Source organism: Macrobrachium rosenbergii, chromosome 55 (genome assembly GCF_040412425.1).
Source record: "Macrobrachium rosenbergii isolate ZJJX-2024 chromosome 55, ASM4041242v1, whole genome shotgun sequence".
Classification (NCBI taxonomy): Eukaryota; Metazoa; Arthropoda; class Malacostraca; order Decapoda; family Palaemonidae; genus Macrobrachium; species Macrobrachium rosenbergii.
Genome location: NC_089795.1, coordinates 82,972,663 through 82,993,613, shown reverse-complemented (window position 1 = coordinate 82,993,613; position 20,951 = coordinate 82,972,663). Strand labels below are relative to the sequence as shown.

The following is a 20,951-nucleotide window of genomic DNA, read 5'->3' as shown; positions in this document are numbered from 1 at the left end:
TGAATCGACGTGTTTATTTTCATCCTTCATACCTTGAATAAACGAGATGCCAAATGAGCCTCAGCTGGTGTGGAACCCCTAACCGAGAGAATGCGGACCATTTTTGTTCCAAGAGGAGTCGTTACAGAGACTGTATTGACGCCGATGACTGTAAGTTGCAATCATGATTAAACTACAACTGGGGGAATACAAAAGGAGGGGTCCTCCCTCCTACTTCACCCCCTTGATCCAATTATCGACAGCCATATTCAACAAGCAAACAGTAGGAGAGCTTTTACCCCCTTTGCTATGGGACTGCGGGGACTCCAAGGAAAACAAGAGAGAGAGAGAGAGAGAGAGAGAGAGAGAATAAGGGGAGAAAAGGCTCTTGAGGGGAAGGAGAAGGGATAAGGGACTTCAGGGTTAATCTAAGCATCACAGCTCTCACACGTGTACTCCAAAGGGGTCGGGAACCCCGTTTTTTCTTACGCCCTTTTTACACATCTTTCTATCCGTATGTGTATTTACATTGTATGAGGATATTTACTTGTTACTAAATGAAGCTACTGAAGATGCTGAGGAAGCTTCGGAGAATAAGAAACGCCTCTTCCCTACAGCACCAGTGTGACGTGTGTTCTGTCTTCGATGTGAATGAAAAAGAGAAAAATGAAGAGTGATACACGGCGAGGGAAAAGTAACGGAGCCGAGAAAGCTAGGTGTTCGAGCTAATGTGAGAGCTGCTTGGGATGCGACGAGATGATATGAATGGCATTAGTGAGAGTATGTTGGAGAGGCGAGGACACATACAAGGCAAAACAACAATATATATATATATATATATATATATATATATATATATATATATATATATATATATATATATATATATATATATATATATATATATATATATATATGCACGCGCGTGTGTATGTGTGTGTAGAGGGAGATGGCGAGAGAGAAAGAGAGAAATATTGCAAGTTTTCACGGACAAACATCATCTTCAACCCCAAGAGGTTGTCATGGTAACTCACTCAGCCAGTGACGCCGTGTCGCTGGAGGGCTGACTCCGCTAAGACACACAGGGAGAATACATTCTCATCATGTAAAACAAACCTTAACTAATAAAATGATGTGAAAAGGAAGGGAGCTTCACCACTAACAAAACATTAGCATCGCTGCCTTATTTTCCAGAGAGTTTTTATTTGTTGTATCTTGAGTGATTAATGTCTTTTTCAATAATGGTTATTCATCACACAACTGGTCTTTACCGGGTGATTTCAGTTTTGATACGTGATTTGACGACACTTCCTGCCAGGCATATTGCAAGATGGGTGAAATGGTCGAAGCCGCAATTTTAATTTGTGAATGAAGAAGAGCTTGCTGCATACATGACCGGATGTTGACAGCGTCTGCAAACTGATGGTAAAGAATTTCCGATAACAGGACACAGCCTCTAACCGAGATTGCTCAAGTCAGGCAACATCCTTAACTTTTCCTAATACTAGTCTCTCAAGTTTAAATTCACTCTAAAGGCAACAGCTTCCTCAGTAGGCAAGAAAAACATGACGTTATATTGGCATTCATGTTCTTTTTTTTTTTTTTTTATCCCATTTATTTAGAATATACTCATATTCTTTCATTTCCATGAAACAGATTTGTGCTCACTGATTCATTCATTCTGTTTGAAACTTCGATAAACTCCTAAAAGATTCCTTTGTTTCATTTTTGAGCCAAATTCCCTACTCGTGAAGTTACATATAAGTACTTCACACGTGAAGATATTATAATCGAATATTGATACATATCTCTCATGAAAATAATTCTCATCTAGTTCAACTATCAGCAAGAAAAACAAAAACCATATTCGCACACTCACAGTTCCAGAGTAGAAAGGGATCCGTGTAGAAATCAGGCTCACCTGCAAAGAACAAAAGATATATTACTATAATTCGCTGTAATATTATATATATATATATATATATATATATATATATATATATATATATATATATATATATATATATATATATATATATATATATATATATATATATATATATATGAAAGTTCATGAAACAGAAGTGTGTTTAATGAGTGCATAATTTGTAATGGGAGAAATATTATAAAACCTTGACTCCTATTCAGCCTACGTGGTTTTCGTGATGATAAGTTAGGCAGCCCCTCCCCCCCGCAACTCTCTCTCCCCTGTCTATCTCTTCTCTCTCCCTATATGTTTCCTTCTTTCTCTCTCTCTCTCCCCTCTCTCTCTCTCTCATTACCTTCCCCTATTCACTTTTCCCCTTTTTCCATAGCGGTCTACAGCTTCCTCCTTCTGCTGCTCCTCTCCTCTCCTCTCCTCTTCCATTTCCTCAGCACCTGTGACTCACCCCTCCACTCCCCTCCTTCCCCTCCCTTCCCTTTCCCTTCTTTTCTTCGAGCGTAAGTTTCCCCCTTCGTCACTGCTGCCCCAGGGGGACATTGCCGCCAATATTAAATACATCCGCAAGGGATCTCAATCTCCTAAACTCCTCCATAACCCCAATCTCTCTCTCTCTCTCTCTCTCTCTCTCTCTCCTAGGGATTGTTCGATCACAGCGAAAGAGGGTAAAATATATCCACGAGGCAGCAGTCTTTGCTTTGCATCATTCAGTTTGTTTAGCTTCTTTAATATTCATAGTTATTACAAAGCCCCTACTTACGGCGCGCTGCACACTTACAGATTTCTATTTACAGCTCAAACTTTTATGTAGCTTTTCTTTTTTTTTTAAAAATAAAGGTACATTGTAAAGCAAACGTCATATGGTGGAGTCCCCTGTTGATGGCGATTTGTTATAACGGGTTCACGCATATGTAACCAACATGCCGTTTTGCCAAGGAAAGAAGAACAACAAACAAACAAATAAAAAGCCATTACATCATGAGGTACACCATCACATCTGAGTCGCTTCTCAACCACCACCTCTCTCTCTCTCTCTCTCTGTCTCCACCACACGTTGTCTAATAATAAGAGGGATCAACCATCGCTCAAGAATGTGTCCTTTATCCATTCATTCTCCCCTCTTCGCATTTCTCTCTCTCTCTCTCTCTCTCTCTCTCTCAGTTTTTGTTTCTTCTCTGCCTCGTTTATCTCTTACCGCTTCGCTCCCGCCGTTATCGTAATCGTGTTACGTCCTGGCAGGATAAAATAAGCGAGACCTGATTGAATGACTAAGAATGGTCTGATTGAGAAAATTACCATACTGAAATTTTTAAGTTATTGATATTACGCTTAACCAATCAGTTTGGTACTTATCCCGTACAGCCACTCTTTCCCTTCTTTTCCAACTCTGCTAAACAGCTCCACTATGTAGGGGCGGGGACAGGGGCTCATAGTGTACGGCTTTATAATGAACCTTGCTGCTATAGGCTTTAGAGCAGCGGGGTTAGGCTTGGAATTGTAAATATATATATGCAGTATATTTATACACACACGTACATATACACAATATATATATATATAGCCTATATATACATATAATAATATATATATATATATATATATATATATATATATATATATATATATATACATATATATATTTATCTTCATATATATATTGTATATATTATAGTAAAGACATTATATACACAATACTTCATATTATATTGTAGTATTACAGTAAAAGACATATAATATATATAATATATATATATATATATATATATATATATATATATATATATATATATATATATATAATATATTATATATAATATCGACTATGTCTGTACAGGCTGATTACACACATGCGTTTGTGATTCATCGACATATATACTTGTTTCTCCCCCTCCCCTCTCCAACATAACCCCCCTCCCCCACTCCTACCCTCACGCCTTCACCTTGAAAATAGCCATCAACCGTTACACCTGTGGCCATTTGACGACACGTCGCAAAGGACAACTATTCCTCTGCAGGGGTTCGGTAATGGCGATAATCCCCTGTTCCGCCTCGATGTTTATTAACTTCCTAGAATAGACGTGTCGGGGCAGATGCTATCTATCCGTTGCTATTTTTGCGGCCGTTTATCATTTGTATCCATAACACCGGCGATGCGGATTCACTGTTTGCTATCTGGGCGGAATGCTTTGGGAAACGGTACGGACAGAATGCATATTGCATAGCCTGTCTTCTTTTAATGTCTAATGAATGGATATTTGGCTGCTTGACTGTTTATAGAAGCGGAAAATTTGGCAGTTTGTCAATGCTCTTATTTAGCTATCGATTGGCCTTTTTGTGTGTATTTTTTTTTTCTTTTTTTTTTTGTACTCATGAAGTGATAAGACATCATACATTAGTTTCCTGTTTCAGCATAAAATGCGACGATGTCATGGGGTACGCTGCATTAGTTCCCTTATGAAAAAGCCTTTTATATTTCGATATAAAAATGTGACTGTGTTTTAGGGACCTTACACCGGCTCCGTTTGAAAAGGGTTTTCATATTTTTATAAAAATGTTATAGAATGAAGTTTTAAAATGAGCTTCATAAGCTCCACGAATATATATATGTATATTTTTTCACACAATGATATTCTATGCCTTAGAATATCATTGTATGAAATAAAAACGCTATGGAGCGATACGGTCATTTTTTTAAACCTTGTAAAAAAATAGTTCTCTAACAGGCCATTAGACGAAAAATTAAGTCATCTTATTCATTGCGTGTGTTTTTTTTTAAGCCGTACGAAAATGTTTATATTTCACTGGCACGAAACTCGAAGAAGGTCGTTTTATTCCTTCTCTTCGCAGCGGAAGCGGCCCGCATCACTGAAAGACCGTACCAGACCGGAAAGGGGGAGAGTTGTCTTCGCGACACAAAGAAACAAAAACTCCTCTCTCCATTTCGGAAGGTACTTTTGCCCAGCGACGCCCAGTTTATTCGCATGATCTCACTCGCATGGGAGGTCCGTGTTATTATTATTCCTTTATAACAAACAGGTCGTTAGATTGGTTGCATGTTGTGATTCACTCAGACATCGTTCGGGAAACGCTGCTTCTGTGTAATGATGAATACACAATTGCATTTGTTGCTGAGAGGCAGGACCCGAGGTGAATTATCGTTGTCTTTGTCATCATCACTTGATTATTATTATTATTATTATTATTATTATTATTATTATATAACAACAGGTACGTAGTATAATTATGAAGAAGGAAGTCGTTGTTAATTTCATTAAAAAAAAATTGCTGCGTAATGAGGCTTTGCTAATGAGCGACAGACGAAGAATTTTTTCACGGCTCTTTTTCCGCTGTAATTTGATTCTTATTTCGCTGAAAAACGGTTGTCCATTTGCCTTGAAAATAATGATCGACACCAGTGTGTCGCTCTGTGCTAGAAGCTCATCTGCTTCATCACAGGTCTTAGAAAGACTCTCTCTCTCTCTCTCTCTCTCTCTCTCTCTCTCTCTCTCTCTCTCTCGCCCCAGGTGGCGGCAACAAACCCCCGCCACCCGCAACCCCGAATGTCCAATAACAGGTACGGGAAAGACATTGAAGTTGTTGCATAATGCTGGCGAGTGTGGGAGTCTCTGGAACCCTTCCTCCATCCGTGACGTCACAGCCTGCGTCATCGCTCTCACCCAATTATTGCCACTCTCACACACCCGCTCGCTTCGCCTGTGCAATGTTTTCGCCCCTCTCCCGCCTCCCTCCACCCACCCCCCACCCTCCCAGATTCTGCTTTTGCAGTCAAGCAAACTTGAATGCTGACGTTACAGGACTCCAAAATAGTCCTTTTCATTTATGAACTTGAGACATTTCACGGTATGACGTTATACGCACGAGTTGTTTTCTTTCTCTTTCTTATCGCACCTGATTAATTCCTGCACTCGGAACTTTAGGAATTGATGTAGTTGTTTCTACTTGTGGTTTTTCGTGGATTTTTCTCTCTCTCCAGTTAAGATATAATGCTAATTATTCTTACTGAAATGTAGCCATTATGTCAGGATTATATTACTCTCTACCAATCGATATGAGGCCTCCAACCTAGAAATAATAATAATAATAATAATAATAATAATAATAATAATAATAATAATAATAATAATAATAATAATAAAATGTATAAATAAGTATTTATTATATGTACATCTATATATATTTATAGCTATCTATCTATCTAATATATATATATATATATATATATATATATATATATATATATATATATATATATGTATATATTTGTGTATACACATATATATACACACATCTATATATATATATATATATATATATGTGTATATAAATATATATATATGTGGTAGTGTGTATATATATATATATATATATATATATATATATATATATATATATATATATATATATATATATATATATATATTTTAAATTCCGACAGAAGCCATTAAGAGTCGCTATTGGGTAAGACCTACATCCTGTCCTACGACGTCTTCCTTCATCCAACAAGAAACCCTGTCATAGCGCCTTTTCCTCATTGACTCTCAAGGGAAGAGGGAAAGGAAAAAAAAAAAGATAAAAGTAAAACAAGAAGAACAAGGTCAAGGGAATCTCCTTCAAGTCATAAAGGGGCCAAGGAAGAGTTAAGGACCACCACAGGAAGAAGAAAGATGATGGATAAGAGGGAGAAGGAAGAAGAGGATGGAGGGGGGGTGGCGAATTTTGTTTTCTCTCTCTCTCTCTCTCTCTCTCTCTCTCTCTCTCTCCGACTTTGATGAACTGTTTTAAATTTTTTAAAACGCTCAAAATAATAGGCGATTGAAGCCTGCGAAAAAGCTCTTGTAAACAGCAGAGGCTTTTTCACACGAACAAAGAACGGCTTGCGAAACCATTAAATACTTGAACAGAAATAAATAGCTTACGGGCGCGTACAACGTAATAATGCGTACAGGAGAAAATGTTAGGTAACTGACAAACGTTATCATTTGTAACGCAGTTAACGATGGCTTTTTGCAGAACTTCGTTTTCCAGGGAAGAAGGAGCTTCAGGATTGCCGAGAGTAGGCAACACCTGACATAGCAAGTCTACATCACATCGCTCCTTCCTCGGTCTTAAATATCCGTCTTCCTATCGCATGTTAGGTACACCCAAGGTTTTATTGCATACGTTACATAAGAACAGGATTTCGTAATAGGACGGCCGCGTCTCCCGAGTGTAACCATACTCTTCTTAACCTGTTTCTCGATCTCGGCGTCATGGTGAAATATGCTCGGCTCTTTCCTTGATCTGCGTTCGTGCTGTGCTTCGTCCTGCGAAGCATCTGTCATCTTTTGCTTGATTATTTTCTCCCTCTTACCGAACAGAACTCTGGATTTCGTTCTTTAATCCCCTCTCCCAACCTGGTGTGGTGTGTGTGTGTGTGTGTGTGTGATTCTCTCTCTCTCTCTCTCTCTCTCCCTCTCTCTGTCTTTCCCCCTCCCCGTTTCCAACTCTCTTCTCAAACTCCAAAGGGGCACCCCCTTGCCTTCCCCCGCCACCAACGCCTACACGCCCACACAAGGCTGGAGCTGAAATGTCAGAGTTGAGCGCCCAGGAGAGGGGAACAGAAGCGAACAGAGAAAGGGGAAAGTGGGTCATGCTATCTGGAGGTAAGCTCAGGTAAAGGACGGTTAACATGACTGGTGCAAGCACACAAATATAGCGGTCATGATGTGCAGACAGGTATTTCGGTCTGAAATGCCTCATAAACCGGAAAATATTGTTCATCGCAAGACAAGGTCAGTTAGTTCACTATTGCAGAAGGATAAAGGCCTCGGAACAGCGCGCATATGAAAGGCCGAGCTCTTCTTGTTAGTGATAACATTATGGATAGGATACTGTAGAAGAACTGAGGGGCAGAGAATGATTTTAACAAACACTTACGCCAGAGAAAGAGCTTAGGAAAGTAACTGACGATTTCATTTGTAGAAGAACAGGAAAATATAACAGTGAAGCCTTACTGCGCACTAATCAGCACTCTCAGATCATTACCGTGCTGGAGTGGGCGCCTTATCCTATGACAGTGATGGCTGCAAATGCATGACGGTGATTGAGATTTGGCATTTCGATAAGCAATTAAAATTTCTATTCAGTAATTCCTCACCTAATAATTTTTTATTACAGAAATTTGCAAAATTGCAAAGGAACTGTAAATACGCTACCTACTGAGAATTGTACAAAGACAAAACCGAATTCCGGAATCATGTTCAGTTTAAATACGAAAAGATGCGGAATTTCAGAGGCAGAGTAATGCGCCCATTTAGGTTACTCATTGAGTAATATTATCACCATATTTTTGTTTTGTTTTGAGAGAAGCCGAAAAGACTAATCGAGTCTTGCCCTATATAGCCAATGTCTTGTACCAGATGCCATTACCCTTGAAACAACGACAAAGTAAAACTGAACGCTGCCAAGAAACCCTTCAAGAACCAACGCGGACCCAAACGTGTTTCTGGTAATCGCATTTCCTTCAAGACCTCCTCCTCCTCCTCTCCCTCCTCCTTCACTTCTAGCACCTCACCTTCCTTTCCCCTCACCCCTTGCTACCCCCTTCCTCTTTCCTTCTCATTTATGTAACTTGCACAACAACACTTACAAGATACTTCCCTGTTAGTGAGAACCATGGAGTAATAGTCGAAGCCTGGAGAGAGAGAGAGAGAGAGAGAGAGAGAGAGAGAGAGAGAGAGAGAGAGAGAGAGAATGAAGTTACAAAATGAAATAGATGCATAATGTTATAAGAACTTCTGTTGAAAGAAACGGTAATTCAGGGTCAGGTCCGATAAGAATTGGTGTAAACATAAAAATGTAACACAGTCATTACAAAGCCAAAATAACTTGCTTTAAAATATAACTCCAATAAATTGGAAGTTTTTAGTTGGCTGAGCTAGAATGAAATTCTAAAAAATACAGATTTGCAAAAGACGTTTGCCAATAGTTTCTGCGACCTGGAAACAACCGAAAAAAACATGACATTTTCCAAATCATCGCAGTGACATTAGAGAATAGAAAAGTCGAGTCACTGTTACGCAAGAAATCGCAGTTGAAGTTTCAAAGAAAGAATCGGGCCGTTTAAGGACCACTACCAGTGACGATGAAGATTCTTATGAGAAGAAATGTTGAATCGCCTTAACAGTATATTTTTACAGTTCAATGAAAGTAAATTTGAATAGATCTGTCAAAACATTATAGTAGCTCCGTATTTTCATTCCCAAGGTAAATCTGATTTAAGTAAATTTTTACGAGTTAATTTTTTTCTACGTAAAAGTTTCTTCTGGGCGGTGGGGAAGGGAGGGAAAAGATGGGGAAGCGGGTATTTGGTACAGCTTACTTGCATAAACGAAGACTGAATGGTGACTTCCAGGTCTCCTCTGAGAAACATTTTCATCATAAGTAGGCCACATGCCAATCACTTTACATAACTGTCACTGGGTATACCTCAGGTATAATGATATTTTATATCATTTCATTGAGGGCTATTCAGGTGCCTATTGTTGATAAATGTTCACTGGTTCAGCACACTGAGAAAAAATAAGAGAACAAACAACAGCCTACGGACTGCAGGAAACCGTGTGCATGCTGTATCAGCGAGTAGAAGCTGCAGCCAGAAGGCAAAAGTTCCATGAAGAAGAAATACAAGCATTGTCATCATCACGAGAGGACTTTCTCTCATGGCTGTGTGCGATCAGGACTAGGCGAATGATGCCCCTTGGTCAAGAGGACTGAGACACTGGAGATACTTCGGTTAATTACGATCGCGTAAACTGCATAGCTAATCCGGTAGACACATATTCTTGACAAGCATTTTCCCAGCCGAACGAAGCCTAAGGCTATTAATGTCCTTGCATGCGTCCTCCTTCTCCCACCCAACGGAGTATCCTGCGACTCGTTCAATCCCTCTACCCCCAGAAATAACTCCCAGCTACCCTCCCCCCCTCCTCCTGGTCGACGCCTCCGGTCAGGTAACCCACTGGGTACCTCCACATCAAACAGACGTCTTCCCTCCCGCCGAAAAATAATGCAACATCACCCTCCGAGTCCCCGGGTTTCCGCGCCAAACGAAAATCCATTTTCTCACCCTCTGGAGTCATGACTGTTTTTTGAAGGGACGGTCTGCAGATGCGTCCGCTCAGGTTTCTGCCTTCAAGCAAACGGTGTTATTCATACCATTCATGACAAACGGTCAAGACGGTCTTCGCTGATATATTCACCAACCCTGAGACCAATTGGTGTGGGACAATGAAAGCTTCACCTGAGGGGACTGCAGTGACAGGTTAGTGAGGGGAGAGCTAAATGTATCTGGATCTCCTGAACTTTTGCGAGTGGGCGAACGCCGGGAAACAAGGTGGTCGGCGGTGAATAAGACGACCCTTTTCAGCGACCGCCTATCTTGCTCTCCTTTCTCTCTTTTCATCGCCGCCTTTCTCTCTCGTCTCCTTTTATTTCTGTCGGCAAATTCCGTTTATGACATAGGAATTCCATAGCTTGAGCCGAAGGGCGATGTGGAGCAAAGATGACATATTTATTTTTTTTATCTTTGTTTCTTCCTTTTCTGTACTTTTCTATTTCGCTGTAGCATATTACATGTAATTCCTTCATGAAAATGGACTAGTTACAACATTAAGTAGTTCGTTGTAACTTCGGCCGAGATACCGGTAGCACCAGATCCGACTAGAAAAGTTAAGTGTGTCATATTTTATTTCAGCGGAGAATGCCATCTCTTTGTGCATCTACTCACAGCTCTCTCTCTCTCTCTCTCTCTCTCTCTCTCTCTCTCTCTCTCTCTCTCCTCCCTTCATCTCCTCTTCCTCTTTCTTTACTTCCTATCAAGCGGAGGGTCTCGTCGGTAAGAGCGTTGGTGTTCTTACATAAGTCCTGGCGTCATGTCTTACGTCACAGCCTTCTCCTGGGAGGTCACACTGGGTCGACGGGATAGAGGACGCGGGAGGGAGGGGTGGGGCTGAGGTGGAAGGGGTCTGAAGAGAGTGCAAGAGAATGAAACTGAGGCTAAGATCGGGGCTGAGGAGGAGGAGGAGGAGGCGGTGTGAGGTGGCTGAGGAGGAAGTTTATTTTCTGTAGCCGAGAATCTTGCACTCTTAGGTAACGAGAGAAACATTCGAATTGAGAGGCAGAAAAGAAATTGAAATGTGTGACAGACGCTGTTATTTAATGTAGTACACTAATAAACACGTACCCAGCATTCCTTACGAATGAGAGAATTTAATTAGATTTCGGAAAAATTCGAAATTCAATAATGATCGAACAGCAAGTGCCGAAGGAGAGCAATAACCTTCAGTTGTGATACCCAGCTGAAAGGACCTGGCTCCGAAGGTGTGGGGGGGGGGAGAAAGACAGGAAAATGAAACTGAAACTGCGAAATCATTTTGTGACACTTGAGAGGAGCAGCTTGTTCCTCCTCCTCCTCCTCCTCCTCCTCCTACTCCTCAGCCTCAGCCGATATAACCAGCTGAAAGTAGGATGCAGATAAATAAAATAACGAAGTGATCTTTTTAGTCCGCCATGAATGGGAAGCCTTTGTACGACCAGGGTTTACGTCATCATTAGCGCTATTGTTTACCTTTTCTGGGTCAGGTTTGAGAAGGGAGATTCTTGAGACCCGGGTTTTTTCTATTCTTTTCTTTTTCTCTTATTTTCTGGGAAGGGGCTTTTTTCTGTTCTATTTTTGCATGCAGAAGGTCATTTTCTTTGGTCGACTTTCTTTGCATCTCGCGTAAATAGCTATTAAAGTACTGCACTGCTAAATATACATGTAAACAGGTGTGTGTGTGTATATATATATATATATATATATATATATATATATATATATATATGTGTGTGTGTGTGTGTGTGTGTCTGTATGTCTGTATGTGTGTATTATATATGTATGTATATATATGTACTGTATATATATATAATTATATATATACATATATATACATACAATATATTAAGTTACTCAATTTCGCATCATCATAAATAAACGGAACATGACATCAGGAGTAATTAATATTGCTTGGAATTCTTTTATGTGATAAAAAATGAAAAACTGAGAACAATAGCACCATAAGAAGTTAGCATTATTGCAAAATAACTTGCTGCGGCCGTCTGAGACCAGTCCGTGAAACGGCGCGTTCTTGTCTATCACAAAGGCAATTGTATGTGAACCCTCCACCATTATGGAGCTGGTGTTGCTATTATTTTCCACAGGAAATGTTGACATAGATTCCGTTTCCTCCCACAAAATCCCCAACCCCTCCAACCCCTCCCCCCGACCTCAGAAACCACCGCCTTCATCCAGCCATTCACTTCCCACCTCCTCCTCTCCCCTCTCACCCGCCCCCTTCCCCTAATTAAGACAGGCAGAGAGAGAGAGAGAGAGAGAGAGAGAGAGAGAGAGAGAGAGAAAGAGCACCATCGCGCTCTCTCGACATCTTCGAAGCGGAAAAGAGGAAGGGGGGAGAAAGTTGTCTTCAAGGTTAGTGTCATCAACCAATCACGACTCCCCACTGACATTCATGCACGCCCGCGCGCACGCAATCATACACGCAAGTTTTATCAAAAAGCCTTTTAGCCGAAGATGTGACGGAAGAGATATACGTGCATTATTCTGCTTACAAAGACCACATTAAAGTAAAGAATCTGTTAGACACGCAGTGTAAGAGTATAGAAATGCAATGAGTAGGAAAAGACGTTGAAAGAAACAACCAAAGTACTCGAATTGTCTCTCCCTCTCACTCTCTCTTTGTGCTTACCTATATTCACATTGTATATACACATACATGCACACACACACAAACAAACACACACGAATCTAAATTTTTAGTTCTAATTTAAGTGTGGCATTTTCGTTGAATTATCCATGAACGAAGTAGTTGCAGAGATAAAGTTGATAGGGCTTTGTAAAGTGAATTTGTTGCAAATACTGGGGTACTACAAGGGAATGTTATTTCACCTTCTCTGTTTGTCCAACTCACGGATTTTATCATTAAAAACGTGGTCGGAGATGGAAGAGAACGTTTAGAGTTGAATGATTACTGAAAACTGACAGACTTCCATGGACAGATGAAACTGTTTTAATCAGCAAACCACAACTAGATTTTCAAAGGCTACTCAGTTTAATGTATTACATATCTAGAGAGATGAATTTCAAACTAAGAAAAACAGAAGTAATAAGGACAAAATATGCACAGAATATTATTATTTAGGAACAATGATATCCAGTACAGGTTCTCTTGAGTTGGAGTTTAGTGAAAGGCAAAGCAAACAATGGGCAAGCTGGACAAGGTTTGGAAAACCAAAAATTGAAACTGTTTATAAAAGTAAGTTTATACATAAGTTTGGCACGATCTGTACAGTTATCAGGATATGACAGTGAAACTATATCCTGAAGATTTTGTCGATTTGACAATAAAGCTTGAAGAGGAATACTGGGAATCGGATGACAGAAAAGTTGGGAATGATACTATAAGGGGAAATTATGACAGATCCGTATGTAGATGAGATAATGATGAAAGGGAGATGGAGATGGCCTGGACATGTCTTCCGCTCAACCCTTTAGAAGAATAGTACGTGATATGTGTCAGCTTCTGTGGGCCCCAGAAGAGGTGGAAGACCTATGAGAACTATGAGAAGGGAGGTTGGAGATGAGTGGAGATTTGTGGAAGATAAAGCACAAGAAAGAAATGGGTGGCGGAATTTTGCAGAGGCCCATTTGGTAGCGTTGGAAGCGATGATGATGACGATGATTTAGCAGAACCATTCACTTATTTTTGTGTAAGTAAACACTACATAGAGAACAGTGAGTCTTAGTAGCGTATGCTGCCGTTTTTGTCCCTTCCAAGTAATTCATACATCACGAGAATTCATCTGACGCTCTTTTTACCGAGACCGTGAATTCTCGGTAATTGCCTTGCCAAGTTTTTCTCTAGCCGACTCCTAATTCCGCAACTCTCGAAATTTCTCTGTGCTCGGGCACCGGTGGTATCTTTACATTTACGAGAACGATCAATACCTATCTGAGGTTATGCTTCGCTCAAATGTTCACATATCTTGGCAAAAAAAAAATTGTGCAATTTTTGTATCTATTTCAGTATTATGAAATTATAAAATGAATATATATATATATATATATATATATATATATATATATATATATATATATATATATATATATATATATATATATATATATATATATATATATAAGCACATCGTGTCAGTGATTGTCTAGTGTGGATGATTATAAACCAATAAGACCATATGTTAATAATAAATTTAAAATGGCAGTCAAGAGACTAAATTTAGCGCGCATATAATCCCTTTGAAAACAGATATATTGTATTCTCACTACGACTCTATAATCCACTTCTTCACCAACAATAACAAAGGCATAATTACTTCTGCTACTGAAGACATAAATACGAAATCAAGGTTGAAGAATCATTAATTTGGTACATGATCTTACGGTATAGTCATAATTAATTATGATTACAGGAAGTTACACTAATAATAATAATAATAATAATAATAATAATAATAATAATAATAATAATAATAATGGCAACATCTCTCGAATAAGACCTCTCACTCTAATTATGGAATTGGCACACATTCTCGGAGATAATTTAAATCATAGCTGTTTGAGAGAGAGAGAGAGAGAGAGAGAGAGAGAGAGAGAGAGAGAGAGAGAGAGAGAGAGAGAGAGCTCGATTACATAACAGCGGAGGCAGTCTTTACTGCCTGGTATTTTACGAGTAGCAGATAGATACATACTGCTGTTTGGACTAACTAACCGCTGCTGTTCGGCGAGGCACAGCTCTTCTTCTGGTTGAACTAACGCCAGTGACATTGATGTACCGCTAAGCCCCTTGCATAAGATAAGTTTACGTTACATCTCCCTTGCACCCCTTCCTTCGATCACCCCCAGCCCCTACCACCATGCCACCCCTGCCGCCCCCCGACGTCTAACCTCCGTGTTACACACAACATGCATTTTTTTCTTCTTCTTCTTCTTCTTCTCCACACCAGAAACACGACGGTTGCAGGAAGCTTCGTAATCTCCGGCACCGAGTGCCAATCACAGATACATTGTTCGAGGTGCGAAGTCACGAACGCACTCCGACCCCAAGAGGTAAACGTACGCAAACGAACTCAGGGACTTTGCGATTGGTCGCAGTTGTTAACGATCTTTTTGCACTCGTGTTGGTTGCAGTCTTAATAGTTTCTTTTTCGGTTGTACTGCTAAAATGTCCTATAGCGTTCCAGAGACGTTTGCTTTGCAGTTGTTAACGATCTTTTTATACTCGTTTTGGTTGTAATCTTAATAGTTTATTTTTCAGTTGTACAGCTTATGTCAGCATGATTGCTTTCATTATTTAAATTGTGCAGCTTATGTCAACATGACTGCTATAATTTCCTACAATGGTGTAATGTTATTTGACAACCCTATACCTCCTCTGAAAATGTATTCAGTGCACGAGTCTAGATAGATAGAAAAATAGATAGATAGAGATAGATAAATAGATAGATAGAAAGAAAAATAGAAAACTTAGTGGCAAAAACATACTACAAACCTATAGAAAACTATTAGACAGTACAGGCAGGAAAACTTGTCTTCAAGAAACATACCTAACATGCCAGAGAAATGATTCCGTGCGTGTAAATGTGTGGTTAAGTACGTACGTATTTAAGCCTCTTACATATCCAAGTGAACTTTAGGAACAAAAATTTCCATCCAGCGAGCTGTGACCACTTTTTAACTGTGCCTACATTTTGTGTACTTATAGTTTAAAACATAACTATATCTTCGAGAGTTACTAATAACTGTAGTGACATAACTTCACGTCCATTCATAAAATAATTTCACAAAAAGTGACATAGTAATAGTACATAATACATATGAGAGCGAGGGATGGGAAAGAAAAACATGTGCCAAAGATTATATCCTATCTATCTGTCTACCTATCTATCTATCTATTATCTATATGTATATATATTATTATACTGTGTATATATATATATATATATATATATATATATATATATATATATATATATACATATATATATTTCTTGTCATGTTTCACTATATAAAATATGTGTGTATATATATACACACACACACACATATATATATATATATATATATATATATATATATATATATATATATATATATATATATATATATGTGTGTGTGTGTGTGTGTGTGTGTGTGTGTGTGTGTGTATAAAAGTTACAGGGAAGAAATGAAAAACATTTTTCCCTGTTTTTCATTTTTTCCCTGTGGTGTTTGATATATAAAAATAACGTACCAACTGTGATTAAAATCGTGTATATGTACAGTATATATATAGATAGTATATATTGCGCGCGTGTGTAAACTGCTTATGCGCCTACTGCACATACACACAAACTCAGTAATTAAAGTGCCTGAGCCCAAGAGGAGCTGGCGCTGCTATTAGCATCGTCATGTCTACTAACCCCGTGCGAGCGAACATGAAGTAAAAACTTGAGTAACTCAAGAGCGTCCGTCCACCGCGAATATATGTGGCCCTCTTACTCAATGGGAGGCGGAAAGGTCGAACCTGCAATCTTAGGTAACACTCCGTTGCAACATTTAGCAACTTTTTCCTCTCTCTCTCTCTCTCTCTCTCTCTCTCTCTCTCTCTCTTCGCTTGCCGGTTGGTGAATGTCTCGGTCAAATGTGTTTTTGCTCTCGTCCAGTTTGAATCAGCTTGAACTCAATAAGATAAATGTTACTAGTTTGCGCGTAACGGATTTTACTATTATTATTATTATTATTATTATTATTATATTAGCGTACTCATACCGTGAAAATGACAGGAACATAGGAAACGACGACAACTATTGAAAAAGGTTGGACCCAGGCTGGACGACGGCAATTGCGAACTTAGAACTTATTGCTCGGAAAGTATATATTTACGTAAAATATATATAAATATAAAGTTGCATTATTATTATTATTATTATTATTATTATTATTATTATTATTATTATTATTATTATAATAATTAGTACTAAGTTAATTTGTTGTTATTACTGTGTGGGTAAGCCTGAACTCGTTAATTTGCATGCTACTAGCTTGCGAGTAATAGCTGTTTATGATTATTATTATTGTTATTATTATATCAAGAGTCAGAATGATACATCGTTACTGTTATCGCCCCGATCACTTCTACTAGTACTAGTTATAGTATTATTATTATTATCAGCTATAAGTATTATCATCATTGACGCTTCTGCACTTTTCATTCCCACTATTGAAAAAATACATTTGTTGAGAAAAAAAAAATGACAGAAAGAACTTGCGATAGTGATGCAGCATTTTGCCAGCGCTGCCCGCCTCTCATGAAATGAAATCATAGCGAACTTAAAGTTGAGCCTGACCTTTGTTCGAATTCAGGCGTGTTTTTTATCGGCGATTTCCATTTCCCATCGCGGGATTATTATTCGGCGAAGAAATGTGACGCTGCCTGACGTTATCCCGCTGCATGAGAAGAGTCCTGACTGACAGCAACAATTGCAAACCACCTATTGACGTCACATTAATTCAGGAGTTGTGACTGATGGCTGCATTTGTCACAGGGCCCCCTCGGGCGGCGTCGCTTGACTGATGTTTCATTCATCCCCGTGACGTCATTTTATTTTCCGATTGTGGCCGGGGGCTTTCTTCTCGATGACATCAATCCGCATGAATTGAAATCCTAAAGCAAATTTGACTGACGTCACTGGAATTGCGAAGTGCGCCTGGAATATAATATTCATCTCCCACGTGAAATTTGCACCCTGTCTTTATATTTTATTTTGGGAGGGGGGCTAATTATACATTTAGGACTGCAGTGATCTGATGCCTTAGAATTTACTACAGTTCACTGACAAAGTGACGATTATTTTAAATTATTATCATTCATAGGTAGCATAATTAATGCCACCACCATTGATGATAATTTAAAAGCAGTCATTTTTAACCACAAAGCAAGAAAAATAACAGCTATTTGTTTCCTTAGAAAAAGTTTTATATAAAATTTCAGCTGTTTATTTCTCGAGTGTTAACGATTTCAGATTTATAAAAAAAAAAAAAAAACTGATCACGGTAAAGCCAACCATTCTGAATCAACGAAGATGTCACAGGGAATAAAAACATTCTCCTTTAGACGTCCTTGACGGAATCAGATCTTAGCGGGCATCACTCATCAAAGGGATTATTAAGGCTGTTCTCTTTGCACCATCCGTCTTTGCCTTCCCCTCCCCCTTCCCCCTCCTCCCATTTATCCATCCACAGTTGTACCTTACCGTCGGTTTAAAGAACTTCAAGAATAAAAAAAGTATAAAAAAATCTTCAAAAGGAATCTGTCTCTCTTCCACGAATACTTGCACACTTCAGCTGCTTAGATGAGGATTCTGAGAACTTTCCCTTCCGGGAATCCTTTATGTTTCCTAAATGGAAACTTGAAAACACCTAAACTACATATGTCTTTTTCGTGGTGGGGCGGGAAGGGGGGAGTTAGGAAAGCTTGGGAAAGCAACTTGAGGATCATCGCGCATAAAATGAAAACACGCAGACAAAAATAAAGAGGACACGAATGCCATTTTCCTCTTTCTCTGACATTTATTCTACGGGGTATGCAACTGGAATGGAAGTGATCCCGTTCACGTCTATATTCACCTCCAAAACCAAGGCACTTGGTTATTCCGGTTCCCTACGGCGCACAAGAAAACGATTGCCATCAGGATTATCACTCTGAACGTTCATTTCGTGACGAAGCTTCTTAATCCTGGGATAAAAGAATTCGCCCATACCTGCTGGACTGTAAATTAAGGTTGGCAAACGACAGGTGTAGCTTTCATATCGACGTGATTCATTTACCTCGGCACACATAACCGTGGATTGCGGAACTGTAGTTAACTATGATAAACCAGCTATTCCCGTTCTAGAAAATACAATCTAAAAACGAACAGAGCATGAATTCTCAAGGCAGCCAAGGTGACTGAAAGTAGTCTCTCTCTCTCTCTCTCTCTCTCTCTCTCTCTCTCACCCGTCTTTGTACCTCAGTTGATATATTAAAAAATAGATGAAATTTGGCTGAAAAAGTATTGTTGATCACTAAGCTCACTCTGCATGGTTTTGTATCTCTCTTGTGGTAATTTTACTTGAGTTAATTAAGACTTAAGTTACGATGCTCTTTGGTCCAAGAAACTGGTACATGATTATTAGTTTCATATCTAGTTTTCATTTAGGATAAAAACTGGATTTCCCCAGTAAGAAGGAATTCCCCTGTTATATTTTCCAAGGGAAATCGAGATAAGGGTTATCAAGCGGCGAAAGCATGTACTGTCCTACTTGGATAGCAAGATAATCCTAATCGATTAATAAAACGCATAAAATCTGCATAAACAAAAACAGTGATTCCTAATGTCTCAGTGTAACAGACATCAAAATCAGTGCCTTTACTGTATGATCACCGTAATAAGTTTTTTTTTTAATTAGAACTCAATAAAGTGTATCGGCGGTCCGTAAAAAAAAAAAAAAAAATAGACGAGGCAACATGGAGGTCTTCGAGAACTATATACGCGGTCTATCATAACTAGGCAGGATAAGAACGGCAACAAAGAGTTTCCTGGAAGGACTGAATTGTCTGTTGGTTGCGTCACGGGTGACCCTGGAGCCCCCTGGCGACGGATGCGTGAAAGTTATCCTCCTCCTCCTCCTCCGCCTCCTCCTCCTTTCCTTTCCTCCTTCACCTCACTCCCTTTCGCTTCGCCTCGACACAAAAATTCCCGCCTTCGCAACGAACAGGAAAATACTCATGAGGAGGAAACGATGGATCCAGCAATATCGCTCGACTCTCCTCCCATGTTCCGAAGGGAAAGAGGAGGAGGAGGAGGAGAAGAGGTGGGAAGCGGAGGAGAGAAACGGTTGATAATTCCGTTAGAAAACGCGGGTTTGAATTCTGAGGGTATTTTAAAGGAGGTCAATGGCAGAAGAGTCCGCGAAACAAAAGGCCTTTTTTTACTGGAACTGAAATTTGAACAGGGGGAGATGATGAAGCATTTATGATCATAATATATATTATTATGAGATGTGCACTGTTTCTACACAGTATTTAATTACCGGAATTTCCTTAAAAACATGAAGGATGGACGTTGTTGACGTACGGATAAAAAATAATGGATGTTTTCATCTAATGGAATCATGTAAATTTCGAATGAAAAAAAAATCCGAATAATGCATACAAACTATATTACCAACACATACATCAAGTATTGTTTCAAGAGTGCCTTCACAAAACAGGGAACAAACTCCATTCTCGATGGAAAAGTGACAGCCGCCTAAATCAAGATCTTAACAGCTCAAATGTTGCGAAACGTCTTAACAAGTGGCACGGCGAGGAGGCAGTGACAGACAAAAATCGACACTAGAGGGAGATGTGAACTTTTAAGGAAAATATTCTCTCCGTCAGTTTCTGTTGCCCTGTTACACAACCAGCCCCTGTCCTCCTCCTCCTCCTCCTCCTCCTCCTGGAGGATGTAGGCCAAAACCGAACGCTCCGAGGCCCCAAAAAGTCAAAGTTAGCTTCTCCTAAAGTCCAAAGGTAAATGAAAATGACTAAAAACTTGCCTTTTAAAATCAGTTCAACCACAGTGTTCTATTCGGGTCATCCTGCTCCGAGTTTCTTAATACATTCGCACATATGTACTTACACATATGCGCATGCCATTGAGCACAGTCATCCATTACAGCTCATTTCCCATCCGGATGCATGGTATACTTCTTGCGCCGTTGAGCTGACTAAGATGTCAAAGCAAAAAATACTTTTGTTGGGGAATGCCTCCTTTTCTCCTCTTAGAAGAACAGAGGAATGGCAGTGGCATTAGAGGCAGGAAGAGGTCGAGCAGGAGCGACCAGGTTAAGGGTGTTTGGGGGGAAGGGGATGTTCCCTCATGGTACCCCTGT

General features: G+C 39.4%; 1 protein-coding gene and 1 long non-coding RNA gene across 36 annotated transcripts in view; one reads left to right on the top strand and one right to left on the bottom strand.

Moving 5' to 3' along the window:
- The window catches only part of Eip74EF (Ecdysone-induced protein E74), an 874,816-nt gene that overhangs the window by 33,396 nt on the left and 820,469 nt on the right, over positions 1-20,951 (bottom strand). For 27 of the 35 annotated variants that reach the window (XM_067099139.1, XM_067099116.1, XM_067099125.1 and 24 more), the window contains one exon: positions 1,859-1,900. The exons of the other annotated variants lie outside the window; for them this stretch is intronic. In XM_067099139.1, the coding sequence (XP_066955240.1) occupies positions 1,859-1,900 (42 nt within the window). The remainder of the gene's footprint in view (positions 1-1,858; positions 1,901-20,951) is intronic. 35 annotated transcript variants of the gene reach the window in all.
- Positions 1-20,951, top strand: part of LOC136835527 (uncharacterized) — a 219,088-nt gene that overhangs the window by 122,224 nt on the left and 75,913 nt on the right. The gene's annotated exons all lie outside the window — the stretch shown is intronic.